The sequence below is a fragment of the Thunnus thynnus genome, chromosome 15, assembly GCF_963924715.1.
Source record: "Thunnus thynnus chromosome 15, fThuThy2.1, whole genome shotgun sequence".
Lineage (NCBI taxonomy): Eukaryota > Metazoa > Chordata > Actinopteri > Scombriformes > Scombridae > Thunnus > Thunnus thynnus.
In genome coordinates, this window is record NC_089531.1 from 27,603,483 (window position 1) to 27,620,592 (window position 17,110).

Below are 17,110 nucleotides of genomic sequence, written 5' to 3' on the forward strand. Positions count from 1 at the left end.
TTGGATCATTTTGTAATGCACATTTTCAAGCTCTTCAGGAATGTTCTTTTAATATGAGGAAGCTACAATTTATTCAGTGGATCTTAAGACAGAGTTACAGAGCAGAGAATAATTTAGAGTTAGCATGATTACTCTGTTCTATTAGCAGCACATTAAACGTTTATTACTCTTGAAACATTAAGGACAGAAACCGGCGTAGATCATCCTTCACATTGTTTAACCATTTTCAAAAGTCAAGGAATGTGGCTCATTAAAGTGACGAAAATAAATTAGTTTAAAAAATAAATATTTCCTCTCAACACTGACATTTCTACTGTTAAAAAGGCATACACACAGCTTTAACTAGTAGCCCTATTAGATTACACAGGCTGGACGACACACACAGGAGTGCAACTAACGTCAGACAGACATTATGAAATCATACATCACAAGTAAAGGCAGTACCATGAACGTTATTGCTGCCAGGCCATACTTGATATATGAGATGGACTGGACAAAGGCTAGCTGAGTCCTGCCAGAGGACAAAGATAAATGCTGCATTCACATCAGCTGGGAAATAAGGGTTTTTAAAAGCCATTTGAAAATACGATTAGACTGTAGCTTTTGTGAGCTGCTTGAGAAGTCAAGGGTTGTAGAAATGAAGTGAAAAGAGTCAAACGTAACATTTTACATGCACTATTCAGAAGTGTAAATGTAGATCTGTGTTTGGGTTGTCTCAAATCTTTGGTACTAAAGCTCTGGCCCGTGCTACACACTGAACAGCATATGAAAACATTTTCATTGACTGGCTGGAGACAGATGTTTTGCTGTGTGATAAAATAGCGTCATGTATTTTGTTAAATGGGAAAATGTCAGGTTTGTATTTTTGGTTTGTGGTTGATGCTTTAATGTTTAGTTTGCTGTAAAAGATGAGCTAATAGAAGCGTAGTCATTGGAATAGTTGAGCATTTTGAGAATTTTTCTTATTAACTATCTAAGAGCAAGATGAGAATCATCAACATGTCTGTGTTAAGGACAGAGCTGGAGTCAGGACTAGCTAACCTAGCTTAGCATAAAGACATGAAGCTGGGGGAAACAGCTAGCCTGGCTCTGTACAAAATTAAGGTATATGAATAACAACACCTCTAAAGCTTATAATTAACACATTGTATCTAATTTGTTTAACTTACACAAACAGAAATGTAAAAAAGGATCATTTGTAGTTTTGGAGGGAGTTTCATGTTGGAACTATTTCATGACAAACAACACTTTATCTATCCGCCCACCATTTCTGTGTGGCTATATCACAGGTTGTCGGATATGGTTTATGTAAAGGCAAGTTGGTACCAAACTTGGCAATATCACTGTGACGACAAGACTTTGACAGGCTGTGTGCAGTCACTGAGCACAGATGTTTTTCCTCTATGTAAAGTAACAACTTGAAACTCCCTCAAGTGCGACAAATTTTCATTTCCAACTGAACTACAGCTGAGAGCAACTTCCTGAAGTCTTATCATCAGCTGGAGACTGCACAGTAGTGCTGGGAAGATGGATAAACTGTCAAGAAACAATCCAGCATGCAACTCCCGCTATAACCACACATTTTTAAATTCCTGTTAATGTGTAGGTTAAACACGGGAGATACTATGTGTTAATTAGCCAGCTTTAGAGGTGTTAGTAGGTGTATTTTTGCACTTTGGACAAGCTGTTGCCCCCTGCTTCCAGTCTTTATGCTAAGCTAAGATAACCACATCCTGATTCCAGCTGTGTATTTAACACACAGACATGAGGTTGGTATCAATCTCATCTCTGAAAGAAAGCAAATAAGGGAGTGATTTGAATGTGTGTAAAATAGTAATAATCTACACAGAAGCAACCAAACTGTGGATTATGGACGGTTAAGCCTGTATAAATTCTCCTGCTGGTTATTCCCACATGAGGTGAATGCAGACTATCATTAACGGGAGCAGGAAGGAGTGAGTGTATCATCAGAGTTTCACATGTCGTTGGACGGGGTGCCTTTACTCTTGCGTCCCGGCAGAGGGAAGGAAGATTTGCTCTGAGGCTGCGTGAGGCGGCTGGTCAGCTGGGTGAAGGGTTCGATGAGGGAGTTGCGTTCGGCGACGCTCACCTCCCACAGCTTCACCTTCTCGCCTCGCGCCCACTGCTGCGCCACCTCCTGGTCCACCTGACGCCGCTCCCGCAGGTCTGTCTTGTTCCCAAGCACTATGACGGTCACCTGTTAACACAACAGACACACCTGAGCTCATCTATACCCAGTCAAGACTTGAGGGATTGTTATTTAAATGAATGCTCTGTGTTTAAGTAATCAGTTTTCTATATGGAGAGAAATGATACAAAAACAAAATATACAATCAAAATTGTGATGTAATGTTGCCTTGATTTTCAACCAGCATGTCATTACTGTATCTCAGAACTTGCTCCTCTAGGATTAAACACATTTATGGATTTAAACATCTAGTAGATTAACAGAATATTTTGATGAATAGTTTAATTATTATAATCACTTTTTAAGCAAAAAATGGAATTAATTCACTCCCTGTCACTTCTTAAATGTTAACATTTGCTGGTTTTCTTAGTCCTCTATGACAGAAAACAAAAGTATTTTGGGGTTTTGGACTGTTAGTCAGACAAAACAATGTGTATGAGTATGTCAACTTAGGCTTGAAGACATTGTGATGCACATTTTCACTATTTTCTGACATTTTAAAGAGGATATAGGAGCAGTTTAACGATCAGACAGGAAATCGTTTACCCGAGGTGGAAAGCCAAACACGTCTTGACGAATCTCATCCCATGATCAGTTTAGTTAGTAGGTGACAGCCTAACACAACAGCCATAGTCATTAAATATACAGTATGGCATTTGCTTTGTGAAATAGCTTTCTGCTCTCTTCCCCAAAATGTTCATAAAAGTGTATTAACTTTAATGATGTTAGCGGAGATAGTCTTTGTTTCAAGTGAGGTGACCCCACAGAACACTATCAACACTTGGCTATAAACACTGTGGGGAACACTGGATTCATCAATAATGAAAATAGTTGGAGCCCGAGCAGTGTTTCCTTCTTTTTGGCCTCATAATCACTTTTTAGCCTCTGATAAAACACATACATTCATTTAATTTTATCATATTAAAAAACTGGTTCACCCAAATTACTAACATAAAAAATGAAGAAAAAAACAAACAAAACATATGTTTCTAGTGGTATCTAGCCATCTACATTTTGGTTTTATTTGTTTTCAGATGTCTGTTTCTGAGATCTCTGCCTCCATCCTAACACAATAGAGGTGAATGGATTTCAACCCAATTTTTTAACTGATTGATTAAAACCGTGTCTTTCCAGAATGTTCCTGTTACTCTGGAAATTTCACTGAACACACTGTCAACATTTATCAGAGGGACTATTTCTTTGGTAGAAAGTAGTTCCAATTTAAACAGTTGACAGCCAGCTCTTTATTATCAACAGTTTCTGGAGGACACACTGATGTCATTGTTACAGTTGAAGAAATTAGAAGTTAGTAATGTGATATATCTTTTTTTTTCCCCTAGGCAAATAAAAGCAATACTATCTGTGTGGCCTTTAGAGGTAAGAGAGAAGATGAATGGACCCTTTAAAATGTTTGGGTTCTCTTCCATTCAGTGAAACTGATGAAGCCTGATATGTCAAACAAAACATCTCTTTTGTTTGAACACTTTATGAGCAAAAAGTCAAACTTTACTAAAAAAAAAAAAAAAAAATTAACTGAGTCTGTACCTCTTGAACTAGTTTCCCATATAATTAGTGTGCATGCACATAAATGCAAAGGAGCCTACATGCCCACATGAATCAAAGTAAATCCCAACTTCTCAGACATTCCCTTCAACTCTTAGGATGTATTCAGGTGGAGAAGTACTGTACAGACTTACAACTGGAAATGGGGACCAGCTGAAATGGAATTACTACCATGAGAATGAATTATGCTGCACATTTCAAATGCTTTCAATAATGTTCTACATGCTATAAATGTCTGCTAATGTGAAAGGCAGCATCACATTTTCTGAACGCAGCTTAGTAACACATTCACAAATTATGAACGGTCATTAAAGTGTACTTTGAACCAGCCGCACCTCTTTTTTATCTCTGGACTTATCTATTTCCTTCTTCAGGACGTCTACCCTCTTGAAAGACTCCAAGCTGTCTACGCTGTAGACGAGCACAAAGCCGTCTGCCACTGAGTAGTAGTGCTTGGGGAGGTCTTGTCCGTCATGGAGGCCTTTGGTATCATAGAGTCTCAGCTGTTCCTTCACGCCACGGTCAGTTTCCACCGAGGCCACGTACACATCTTCCTGGGTCTCACTAGACTCAGAGCCTGGAAAACACAGGAACAACAAATTCAGCAAATACACTCTCAGCCAATCAGTGACGTTACATTTAAATTCGTGCAAGGGGATAATGCACCAGTATGGAAATGCTATTATAAATCAAAGGGTAATCTAATTTAGAGACTGACAACATTGATTCTATATGAATCCAAATATAACCTGTGTGTAAATACAACAGTGCTATTTAATTATGATTCATATAATTTCAAGTGTAATACTTACCTACAGTGTGATTGCCGTACAGCAACTGTTCCAGTATTGCAGTTTTTCCTACAGCTGCCTGGCCACACACCACAACTTTACAGCCTTTTCCCATTTCGAGCCTACAATGCATGAACAAAAAGACGTTACATATTTCATAATTTGATCTGGCACAGGTGAGACATTTTATAATAACCATAGACTGTTAACACGGTTGAAAAAGCTAATCTGAAACTGTTTAACGTAGCTAACGTTAACATTAGCTAATAGGTTTTCTGTAGCACCTTGTTCTGCGTCATGTAACGTAAACATAACAATAACAGTCTGGCTGCGAACATACTTTATGTTAATAACTGGTACGTTTAAGGAAAACACCTGTCCGATACATACCGATAACTTGCTGTCTATCAAGTCTTTAGGTGTAACATGACAACCAGAGCATCCATTCTGCTTTGCGATACAGGACTTATTCTCTCAGCGCGCATGCGCGACTGACGGAGTCACCACCATCAAAACGTAATAATAAACATTCAACCCTTTTAAAAATATATATTTATTTTTCCTCTTCCTATGTATTATTTTGTTTTTATTGCACAGTCCTTTTACCGATTTTTTTTTATCATGTCATAACTCAATTCCCTGGCACTTTGTTCTTTATAATCTAAAAAATGTTCTTGTTTTTTCCTACACTACATTTTTTTAATGTTATTTAAAACCTAATGATTTTTTGATTTGTCCATTTTATTTCTGTTGCCTTTTTGAAGCCCTTTGTAACGTGGATTTTGAAAAGTGCTCTATAAATAAATATTATTATTATTATTATTAGTAGCAGTAGTAGTAGTAACATTTTTTTATTTAACGGTTTTCAATAAAGTTGAAAATAATAACAATAAAAAATATATTATAATAATAATACTTATAATGATATGGATATGTGTTAATATATTAAATTACTGTTTTATTTATATTATATATGATACACAATGTGTGTAGTCGCATCGGACAGATAAATAAATCAAAAAATCAGTACACCGTCAATACACTAATAGTATGCCTAACAATAAAATCTAGTATATCTAACATACCTAACATCTATTACGCCGCGAGAGTTGCAAGAGTCTTGGCAACGTAATAGATGTCATAGTCTTGGCACAAGACTATATGGCAGCGCTAGCTCGAGTTTCTGTTATTTGTCTACATTTTTCAACATTAAAAAAAAAAGAAAGAAATCGTCACTTACGACACTTGTGATAATAACACAATAACAGAGAACAATTAGGCTTAATAATGAAATAAAGATAACATAGAGGACATGACTTCACTTTCAGTTTGTTGATATAGTAAACATGGTAACACGACAAATGGTCAAAGTAATAATAATAAATAAATAGAAAATAAAAAATAACTTAACAGAAAAGGTAGGCAATAAAATCAGATTTCTTAAAAAATAAATAAATCTTGAAATAGACTAACTGCAGTAATTTGACTACGTTTCCCATGAGCACAACAAAGGAAATACGTCACTGTCGTTTTCATAAGGCACGCTGGGATACGTACGCTCTCTCTTTCCGGCTGGTACGCCATCATGTAAGCGAGTATTTCTATGCTTTTGTACAACACGCAATCCATTAAAATCGTCTATTATAGGCTTTCATCCGTTTGTTTGGCACAGGACGATGTGTAGTTACTTAATAATTATGTATACGCCGTGAAGATTTTTTGACTAACAGTGTTATAAATACTGATTAAAGGCCATTTTATCCGGCGCTGAGATGCTGTCGATCCGGGAGCCGCTATACCAAAAAAACAACGTGTTACTAAGCAGAGTCGACACTTCTGTTAAATTAGTATCCTATTGGCAGCTTTAAATATGTGAAACCCGGCTCAGGGAATATGTTTGTCTTTTTAATAATTTTGAATGCCGAGCAAGCTACTATGCTAATGCTAGCATGCTAGCTGTAGTTCAAGTTGTATATCTGCGGTGTAACTATTAGATTTTGACGTTATCTTCATGATACCTGTGTCGCTGTACTATGTGACAATCATATATGAATGATCTGTTGTGAATGAATGCATGTGAAGTCCAAGTTGTTTGTATAGAGACAGAATGGCCTCTCTTCTGAATGCACTGTATCGTAGCAGCTTCGAGCCATGTGTTGCTGTTAGCCTGCAGTTGCAGATTTCAGCGAATTTTGAAGCAAATGGTTTTACATTAACTTTCATTTGCGCTATGCTGGAATGAATTATGGCTGTGTTGTTTTGGTTTTTAAGAACCTCCTGCTGGCTCTAAGATGCCAACGACTGAAATTGGGCTTACAGTTCTTAGACACCATGCCTGATTTCAAGCATAGAGCACTTTTAAGTTAATATTATTAATTCAACACAATGTACACCTTTTCTCCTGGACGACTTTTCAGACTGCCAAATATTTTCTTGTTTCAATTCCTGCTCACTGTTTTGAAACTTGTTAAAATGTAGCTCAGCTGAACAGACATGAGTTTGTTTCAGATAGAAATATAGATGCTGGCTGTATGTTGTCCAATATCAAACTAGCAATGATGGGTCACCCCACATGTTTGCATCATGTTGGATAAAGAGCTTTGAAATGTTATGATGCGCTCACTTACATGACACATGTTTCTCTTCCTCAGATAAGTCAACATGGGAGCATATAGGTATATGCAGGAGCTATGGCGCAAGAAGCAGTCCGATGTGATGCGCTTCCTGCTCCGTGTCCGCTGCTGGCAGTACCGTCAGCTGTCCAACCTCCACCGTGCTCCTAGACCCACCAGACCTGACAAGGCCCGTAGGCTGGGCTACAAGGCCAAGCAGGGTGAGTGCAGAGCCAGGATTGAGTCTCCTCCTGATAACACCTGCATATATGTGATCTTTCACCATCTGTCTACCATGCACATCACTTTTATTTAAGTGAAACTGGTCAAAACAGAACAGCTGTAATGTTAATGTCATGTTTTAGTCTTATAATGGGATAACTTACCTTGGATGACACAGTTCTAACTGGCTAATATGAGAGATTCATGTAATTTTGCGTTTGTATTCAATATCTAACAGTATGTTTTTAATTCAAACAGGTTACGTAATCTACCGCATCCGTGTGCGCCGTGGTGGCCGTAAACGCCCTGTGCCCAAGGGTGCTACCTATGGCAAGCCAGTGCATCATGGCGTCAACCAGATCAAGTTTGCCCGCAGCTTGCAGTCCACCGCTGAGGTATGTTCATCTTCACTACTGAGACTGTGGCTTTAAGGCCAGAACCAACAATGTTCTGTTTCGTCTTACCATCGTTTCCCTTGGTGGCGTTTGGTGAAAAGAGCTGTTGGTGGCCTTCATTAAAAAGATTTCAGCATAACACTTAATCTGATTGTAAATCATAACAGAACGATCAGGGTATTAGCAATGTTAAAGTTAGCATTGATTAAAAGCTACAGTTGGTGGCTTGTGAATAAGTCACACAGATTTGCATATATTTTTCAGAATAATGATCCCAAATGAGATGCAGGATTTGCTTCAATTTAAAGTGATACACCTCCTGTAAAGATGGTTCTCACGTTTGTTATTTAGTCCGTCATGGGGGATGATGCTGTAATCCTTTTAGATTAATGATTTCAGTAGATATGCAAGGATGACTGTTCAGCATATCCCCTTTATTCATTCAATTATGAGCACCACTGCTAAAATTTTACATGATGATTAATATCAATGGGCTATTAATGTGCTGCTGTGGCTTGTTTTCCTCACAGGAAACCAGAAGTTTTGTGGCGTAAAGAGTTTCAAATTTAAATACAGCGGCTCAAATACCCTGCCATATTATGGCATATTTAGCCATATTAGTTGTCAGAAAACAACTATTTGCGATGTCAAAGAAGGGCTGGTGCGTGTTAGTTCATGTGAATCCCTCTGTGTCCTCCGCGTCTGTTTCCAAGATGGCGGCAATGTCACAAACTTTCTCAAATTACAGCTAAACAGTACATTAAAATATGTTTATGAAAGCATTTGAGATTACAAATAGGCAATGCACTAAAAGAATCTTCATCTATATTTGATCAGCTCTGCCTAGTTTGACAGTTTGATCTGATGTAGGGGCGACTTTACTCCATCTCCATGTGGAGCTGATGTTGAAATGTCCATCACAGGTCACTCAGAAGTCTCTTTCTAAATGCAAACATTACAGTTTGTCAAACACAGGTGTGACTAACGACATCAGGGCTGAAAAATGTATCAATTTTACTGAAATCACAATATGACCTACTGCCATTTTCAAATCATAGGAGGCACAATATTTGTTAAAGGCAAAATGAGTCAAAATATCATTTTAAATTAAATATTGTCATGCTGCAGACATGTCCTGGCCTACATGTCATATTCTATAGACTTAAGAAAATTAATTAAAATAATCATGTAAAATTATCATTCCCTATCATATCGCAAGTGCATTATCAGTCAAAATAATGACAGTAATCACAGATATTTTTCCACAATCATTCCTCTCTAAATGAAGTGAATGCGTTGTTTAGTTGGTATTGTTTGCTGGCTCACTGACAGGAGTTAATGGACACTTGATTGGAAAAGAGCAGTTGTTAAGGTTATGAGACGTGTTTCTTGCTGTGACGAGTCAAAATATCTACTGTGAACAATGTCTCACTCGTATCCACGTCAGTAATGAAAGCTATAATTGGCATCATTTCTCTTCACGCCTGTATTTGTGAGTGTTGTGTTTGCGTTCATGTAGCTGTAGCAGTCCACTTGAGCCATGAAAATTGTACTTCAGACAATCCAAAAAGACATTGTAACTACATAACTATGTATGATTAAGATACTCTGGTATAAGAAAGTTGCATGTAATGACTTTCCCCCCGCAGTCTTTCAGTTCAATTAGTTGTAGATGCTATGTGACCAAGATCTGCAACAGTATTTGTAGTTAGTAGACTGGCATTGACTTGTAATACTGTATATACTGTATCTCGCCAGCTGCATTCACACAAGCAGTGTCTCAAGTGTCAAGTCACCACAGATTGGGAAGTTGTTGTTTCATATTCGCCCAAATAATTGAGTTAATTTTTTCACTGTAGCTACTGGTGTTGGATGTGAAGCGTCCATGTTTTTGGTTACTGTCACTGAAACTTCTGAGGTGGAGTTGAAGGTATCGCCTACTTGGTAGTGAACATGTGTTGCTTTCAAAGAACACTGGATTTGTCATTGTTAAATTGAGCTTCTTTTATGTGATATGATCACAGAGCAGCAGCGTTGGTAAATACAAGCATGCGTACAGTTAATTGGTGTCAGCTTGTAGGATTACAGTGTTACAGTTCAAACATCTTGCTGCCACTTGGAGCTGCCAAAGCAGAGTTGCCTGTTTATGTATTGATTTAATTATCATACAGGATTTGTTTTTAATACTGACATGTCAAGTCTGAATCATTCACTCACTCTTTATTCCTTGTAGGAGCGCGCTGGACGTCACTGCGGAGCCCTGCGAGTTCTGAACTCCTACTGGGTGGGCGAGGACTCCACCTACAAGTTCTTCGAGGTGATTCTGGTCGACACCTTCCACAAGGCCATCAGACGCAACCCAGACACCCAATGGATCACAAAGGCTGTGCACAAGCACAGAGAGATGCGTGGCCTGACATCTGCAGGAAAGAAGAGCCGCGGCCTGGGCAAGGGCCACAAGTTCCACCTGACCATCGGAGGCTCTCGCCGTGCAGCCTGGAAGAGGCGCAACACCCTGCAGCTGCACCGCTACCGTTAAGGCACGCCACACATGTCTGTACATTCAAAAAAATAAATGCCCTTTTTATGGTGACAATCCTGTCTGCTGTTTGTTTCATTCAGTTGATGTGAAAATATGAACAATTGTTCTTTTTGGGATTTGACCAACAGAGGGTTTGAAACCTCGTATTATTAATGTAAACATGGTTTTAAAAAATCAAGTTCAGTTGAATGAATATTGCTTCTGTTTTCACTTATGCCTAATAAGACTTGTTATGAGGACTGGTAGTGTTTAAACCATGTTTGATCACTCTCCTGTGTCCGTGTATTAAGTCTCAATCAGCTTGAAGTGAAATTGGTGTTGGATGAATATGGCATATTATAACAAACTAAACAATCCAGTCTCTTTCTGAATGGCTTATTAAGATTTTTGTACTAATTAAGTCATAATGCCTAAATGAAGATTGTTTACACATCATTAAATTTCAAGTATTTAAATTGACCCAGTGTGATTAAAAACATGATGATTGAGTGATGAGGGCTAGTGAGAAATATTCTAGACAAAATGGTCCTGAAGTTAGAGCCAGTAAGTGACTAAATCCTTCACCTGCATAGTCTCAGTGTTACTACTGTCCAACCAAAATAAAAGTGCAGCTTCTTGTCATGGTACTAAACCATATAATGGGACTAAAACAGTAAAAGACAACTGCATTTAACACCACTCTTCCAGGTTATACTCTGCCTTTGTTTGGTCAGTATTGGGGATCAATGAATATTTGTGCAGGTTTCAGGTTGTTGCTCTGCTACTGCAGACATGATCGTAGATATGCTAGAAGTCTCGTAGCATTTTGAGCTCCTTAGTGTTTATTTGCAGTAATGAAACTCGTCATGGTGTTCTGGTAGAACTACACCTAAAATTGAGTAACAGTAAATTTTTCAAGAATTCCAAAATTTGTTGCTACTACTCCCACTGAACATTAACAAAGTTAAATAAATAGTCTAGGTAATAATTTTGATAGTACATGACATTTGGCTCAAATAAATGGCTCATGAGTACATCCAGTCTATTAAAAGACAATTCTGAACAGCTAAATATAAGTGGAAGTGCCATCAATTTACATTCTCAACCATACAATTTACAGCCTCACCCTAAAAGTTTCCTAAATGTTAAAGGGAAATGATTTAAACCAGGACATCAAAGCCCTTATCTAAGCTGCTGCCTATAACCTGCTGCACTGAGCTGCTTCCAACTAATTACAGATTTTGAGAGCAAATATTCCTCATGTGAAATCCTCATGCTGTACACTTGGATTTATCCCCCCCACTCATCTCCTGGTTCTCCTCCAGGCTTAATCATGCAACCACTTAAAGAAACCCAATCTGGACCCCTTTTGTTCTCTTTCAATACTGACCTATTTCCAAACTGTGTCCATATCTAACCTGTTTAAAAAAAGTAGTCTGAAATGTAGTCATGTATAAGAAGAACATTAAAAAAGTGCACAGCAAGGACACTCCATACTGCACACAAGAATGACTCCTCTGTATTAATTATAATGATATTAGCACAGACCTTTAACTCCATATGGGCTCAAATACTTCCTCAGAGCTTATGACAGAGCACTATATTGAAAACAAAGCTGACCTTCTCTGTGCTGTGGAACATATAATTTGCTATCAGAGTCCTATTTTAAAGTCACTGGCTTGTGAAAGTGTATTATTAAGCATTTGTGTCTGCCATTGACCGAACTATGAAGAACCACTGCCAACCCACAATGTCTGTTCATGGTGTGTGAGTGTTATAGTGTAGGTGACTGTGGCTGTTGGGGAGGTGGGGGTGTGAGTTCATGTGAAGTCTGGGAAAGGTGTAATTCAAGAAGTATTTGGGTGTGAAGTGTTTCAGACTTGCATTTGTGTCGCTTGGGATACTATCAGTTCTGTATACATAAAAGAAAAGGCAGGTGTTATTCTATATTTTATTTATTGTCTGCAGACACCCCAAAAAGATCAACACCAACAATGTGTTAGTCTCTCAAAGTGTTTAAACTTTCCCAACTGTGAATCCAAAGCCCTTTTGTGCCAACTAAAAAATGTACATCTTTAAAAGCAGGTCACAAATATATTGTTTCATTTTGAAAAATAGTCTCAGTAATTTCCAGAAACAGCTGGTCACTGTAGTTTTTAGCAAATGTTATTCAAACAGGAGGAAATAATGCATTTGTTGGGGACTATTTTCAGCAGTGGATTAATACACATTCGGTTCTGAGTAAGTATTTCAGGCAGCAGGGTAATGTAAACTATGATGTGTTCATGGTAATGGGGGAACATGTCACCCAGTAGTTAGCAGTTTAGTGTAGCTTTTAGCAAACATTACTCAAACAGGAGTAAATAACACATTTGTTGAAAACTTTTGACATATGACATGTCAGGTAATTAGCTTTCTTGCTGAGAGTTAGATGAGAAGATTGATACCACTGAAATGTTTGTTCGCTAAATACAAAGCTATTGCTAGCAGTCGCTTAGCTTAGCATAAAGACTACGGTGAAACAGCTAGCCTCACTCTGTCTAAAGTTTTTTTAAAAATCTGTGTACCACTATCTCTAAAGCTTACAGAGCCTGGTAGGGCCCATGGAGCAAAAACATCACTAATTGGTGCTCTTGGTTTAATAATTCATCTTCTTGACTTAATTTGTGTTCTCGATTCAGTAATTTGTGCTCAGATTTAATCATTTGTGCTCTTGATTCAGTAAATGGTGCTCTCAATTTAATCATTCATGCTCTCTATTTAATCATTTTTGCGCTCGTTAACAGATTTAACAGAATGACTCTCATGCCATTCTCTCATCTGGCATACACCCTTTCAATATGGATCAATTGGATTTAATGAGATTTTACATTGATCTTGGACAAAGATATGTGGATCTATTTAAAGCACAACACTGTGTTATCTCTGAGTTTAAAGCCATAAACACTTTAATACTCCTGCGGATGTCATCCAGTTCATAAAAACTCAGCTTCAGAGTTGCTTCAAGGATGCAGAATAAGTGCAAAGAACATGTCTTTTTTGTGAGAAAGCAGGATGTACGGCTAATCCTGACTGACTTGGATCCAGCTTGGATCAGTACTTTATCCACAGCTTTGCCTGGAATCTAAAGAGCAGCACTCTGCTCTGAAGGTTTAAAATGTCCTTCCACATGCTAATATAACCCAGATCAATTTCTTTTCACATTCATAAATGCTCCCTTTCATGTTTTATATATCGGTAACATTTATTCTTTTGAAGGCACGTCTCTGCAGGGACAGGAAGTAAAGATCAATCTGTATTGATGTATAATGTACGCAGGTAGGGGATAGAACAGGTTGTTCTGAGACTCAGATAACAGATACTCATATGACATATAATAAAATGAGTAATGCAGCCATTCATTTCTAACCAAACTTGATTTCCACTTTAATTTGCTGATTAAAATACATCATCCCCTGTAATTGTTAAGGTCTGTTTATTAGTTGCTGTTCCCCACAGAATGTAAACACAGACCTCTAAACCCTTCAGTATAAAGCTTTGATCAACATTTTATTGTACATAAACTATATTCTAGCAGCTTGTAATTCCATGAATAGAAACTAATCAGTAACATGCTAAGAGGAGCATGTGAGTGCTGCTATCCAACCCAACAGGGTGGCAGGCTAATGTACACTTTACAAATGGCTTGCATTCTCAACTTGTATGACAACATGGACTGAAGTCCTAAAAATTCCATAACGTCTGGGCAAACTCCATCTGCTGATGAAGATGGTATGTTATCACTAAAATATCCAGAACAGCTATTAAATGGACCTTGTGGTGACACGGTTTAAGAAATGAGCTTTTTGATATATTGACCTCCAGTATAAACTAGCTCTGTTTTACGGTCACCACATGCATACATCTGATACTAAAAAGATATTATCTGAATTAGCTTTTTGTGTTTGTGTTTATTTATGAGTTCAGTCTTTTTTTTTTTTAAAGCTTTTAGTAAATGAAAGTTAATGGTGGAGCTCAGAGAAAGTAAGTCAACTCATAAACATGTCACTCTAAAATAAATAGTTCCTACAAAGTTCATAGTTCCTGATAAACAGTCTAATTTACCACTAAAACTTCCACACTCTCTTATGTATATTGGCTACATTTGTGTGGAAAATGTGGTCCTGTGACTGACGGCTATTAAAAGTTGGTTATTGCTGGTCAGTTTAGAGCTAATGTAACAGTCCTGAATGTTCCCTGATGTGATTTTTTAATTACATCGTGGTGCCATATTAAAACTCAAATGATTACACTCTTATTTGAATGGACTATGAAGCCTTTATGTAGATGTCAAACCACTAAGTACCAACTGTGCCATTTTATTCTTGTTCTTCAGGTTTGGCCAGCATTAGTGAACACTGAAGCCATCATGTTCACTGTGATTATGACAATTAACTGCTAACTGCTTGTTCGGCATTTTTCACTCTGCAGGAGAGCTCCATTATCCTATAAAAGCAAACAAAAGAAGCACTTTTCCAAGTCTTGAATGTGAAAGTTTCACCGAGAGCAGAAACACAGTCACACATTTCACTTCTGGTATTTGGAGGTTTTGTTTTCTTAACAGAATAAATGTGTGCTTGCTGGCAACTTTTATCAGCCAGAATAATTCAGCTGCCAACAGCCTGCAATATGAACATTAGTTAATTCTTGTAACGACCATAAAGAAACACAAAACTTTTGGGTCAATCTGTAAAGGAAAGTCTTCAATAAAGCTGCTCAATAATGCTTTCTCTCTTCCTTTGTACCGTGACCGTTGGTTAATGTTTTGAATTTCTTTGTGTTGAGATGAGAATGAGTTTGAGGTGGACAGGTCCAGCAAACTGGCAGCTGATTCATGTTCGGCATGCTGACCAGCAGGTAGTGGACATAATTAAAACATCAATTATTGGAGACTGAGTAAAAGCTGGAAAGACTGGTCTGATCATATGTAATTCAATCAGGAACTGATCTAATGCACTGAGAGTGTTCTTGTGACTTCCTGACTGAGAAGGCTGCTGGAAACTGTCTGTCTTGACTGCGGCTTCTTGTCACTTCTTCCCTGTGCAGCCGTATGATCTGATCCACCGTCCAGGCGAGAGACAGTTCTCTCAAAACATGGCTTCATGTTTGTGGACCACCAGCACCGCCTAGCTTACTTGCATAGTGAGGTCCAATCACAATACAGGCAGCATTAAGGCTTATTAAGACCTGTGGATTGGATGTCATTATCCAGATAATGTATTCTGATACAGATCACATGTTAAACGTAAATGGGGCCTTAGTGCCAACAGGCCAGATTTGGCAGGAAATCAGCAGGTTTTGGAACTAAATAGGAAGAAGGAGCTGTTTTCAAAAAAAACAACCAAAAAAAAGTGGCTAAAGCTTTTGGAATTTGGGTCAAAGGAGACGAAGGACGGAGTAAATGGTTGATGGAAAAATAACTTGTGAGATGTTTATCCTCTTCAGTTCAGTCAACACCAACAGGGAGGGAGAGGAGGGGAGATGATTGACAATAATTACACCACGCTAATATATAGATGTTTTGAATATTTACTTTCTCAAACCGTGTGCTGTTAGTGTCATGATGTATTTTCCTACAAGAGGATGGAACTCACAATGTTCCCACAGGGATCATGAAGTCATCAAGTGTTTTAAGTTTCTTGGGTTATGTTAACTAAGAATTAATGAATCCTGCAGGTCATGATGACAACATATTCCAGTGTCTAGCTAAAATAATTCCCTGACCTACAGAGTGAAAGGGTCAACTGAGAACATGGAAGGGCAGAGTGAGAACAAAGATCATTTCTCACATTACTCCCACTCTATTGTGCATCTTTGCATTAGTCTGTGGGGCAGCAGTAACCCCTGACCTGATCTGTAGAATTTCCAAAAAAAGAAAGTAGGGAACAGGATGGTAAAGGCGTGGGACTGCTTACTCCTAAAAAGGTTTCATTGTAGTAAGTGAGGAAACATTAGCTGGAATTGAGAGTGCCTTGGGGAATGCCTGGCGCTGCATATTTGTGGGGAACTTCGGCCAGCTCCTGCCTGCTATTTGGAGATGAGGAGGAGGGAAGCATTTCTATGTCACGTTAACCCAGGAAGAATTAAACGTGGGGGAGAACAGCTCTGAAGCCACGTGACATCAGGTCATAGAACTGGATCCACTACCCTGCTGTGTGTCCTATTTAAACAGTATCCAGTGCCAAATACTCATGCGCTGGCGAAGTTGTCTAACATGATACAAATCATAAAAATGATCGAAACATTTAGTGCTGCTCAGTGGTTTTAATGCTGGAAGTTATAAGAAGTACTTGTTGTCTATTAGGGGTTAAAGGAATGTAATGTTATGTATCTTATGGTGCTGTACATCATGTTTCAGATGCTTTTTAACATTTCCAAGTATAAAATTCAGATATCAAACATTTTAAAGTTGCATTAATGCATATTCCCCATACTATGGATGGATAAAATAATTATGTATAACGTGACAGATGTTGCTCATAGTGACAAATCAAAGAGAGAGTACCAACCCTGCAGTTTCCCTCTGCTCTACAGACCTTTTTAGCCTCTTTTAGCTCATTGTTTTGCTTGTTAGCCCACAAACTTGAAAAAGCTCTGATAAACCTTCTGTGCACTACCTGCGCAACACCTAGCAATAGACAGACAGTGATAGTTACTAGCTGGTGAACATACTACGCACATTGACAACAGTGAAATCAAATTTGATAAGGAAGTTGAACAGCACCAATGCGGAGCTTTGATGCACAGGCCATCAACAG

General features: G+C 38.2%; 2 protein-coding genes across 3 annotated transcripts; one reads left to right on the top strand and one right to left on the bottom strand.

Moving 5' to 3' along the window:
- Positions 1-33: 33 nt before the first annotated feature.
- On the bottom strand, positions 34-7,371 carry nkiras1 (NFKB inhibitor interacting Ras-like 1). Of its 2 annotated transcripts, none has more exons than XM_067611613.1 (4): positions 7,191-7,371; positions 4,585-4,685; positions 4,108-4,349; positions 34-2,218 (listed from the first exon to the last, which is right to left on the bottom strand). In XM_067611613.1, coding segments are annotated over exons 1-4 (588 nt in total). In that variant the 5' UTR covers positions 7,193-7,371; the 3' UTR covers positions 34-1,975. The 2 variants fall into 2 exon arrangements, with proteins under 2 accessions (XP_067467714.1, XP_067467715.1); XM_067611614.1 differs by lacking the exon at positions 7,191-7,371 and adding an exon at positions 4,954-5,070.
- On the top strand, positions 6,045-10,388 carry rpl15 (ribosomal protein L15). The gene is made up of 4 exons (XM_067611612.1): positions 6,045-6,150; positions 7,215-7,396; positions 7,656-7,792; positions 10,026-10,388. The coding sequence occupies exons 2-4, from the start codon at positions 7,225-7,227 to the stop codon at positions 10,329-10,331; spliced, it is 615 nt and encodes a 204-aa protein (XP_067467713.1). The 5' UTR covers positions 6,045-6,150; positions 7,215-7,224; the 3' UTR covers positions 10,332-10,388.
- The last annotated feature ends 6,722 nt before the right edge of the window (positions 10,389-17,110 follow it).

Excerpts from the sequence above, each read along its gene's own strand:
- nkiras1 (XM_067611613.1), bottom strand. Across the intron at positions 4,350-4,584 it reads GTACGGCAATCACACTGTAG|GCTCTGAGTCTAGTGAGACC; the intron begins GTAAGTATTACA and ends TGTGTTTTCCAG. Across the intron at positions 2,219-4,107 it reads AGTCCAGAGATAAAAAAGAG|GTGACCGTCATAGTGCTTGG; the intron begins GTGCGGCTGGTT and ends TTGTGTTAACAG.
- rpl15 (XM_067611612.1), top strand. The coding sequence starts at position 7,225 with ATGGGAGCATATAGGTATATGCAGGAGCTATGGCGCAAGAAGCAGTCC. Across the intron at positions 7,397-7,655 it reads GGGCTACAAGGCCAAGCAGG|GTTACGTAATCTACCGCATC; the intron begins GTGAGTGCAGAG and ends TAATTCAAACAG. Across the intron at positions 7,793-10,025 it reads GCTTGCAGTCCACCGCTGAG|GAGCGCGCTGGACGTCACTG; the intron begins GTATGTTCATCT and ends TATTCCTTGTAG.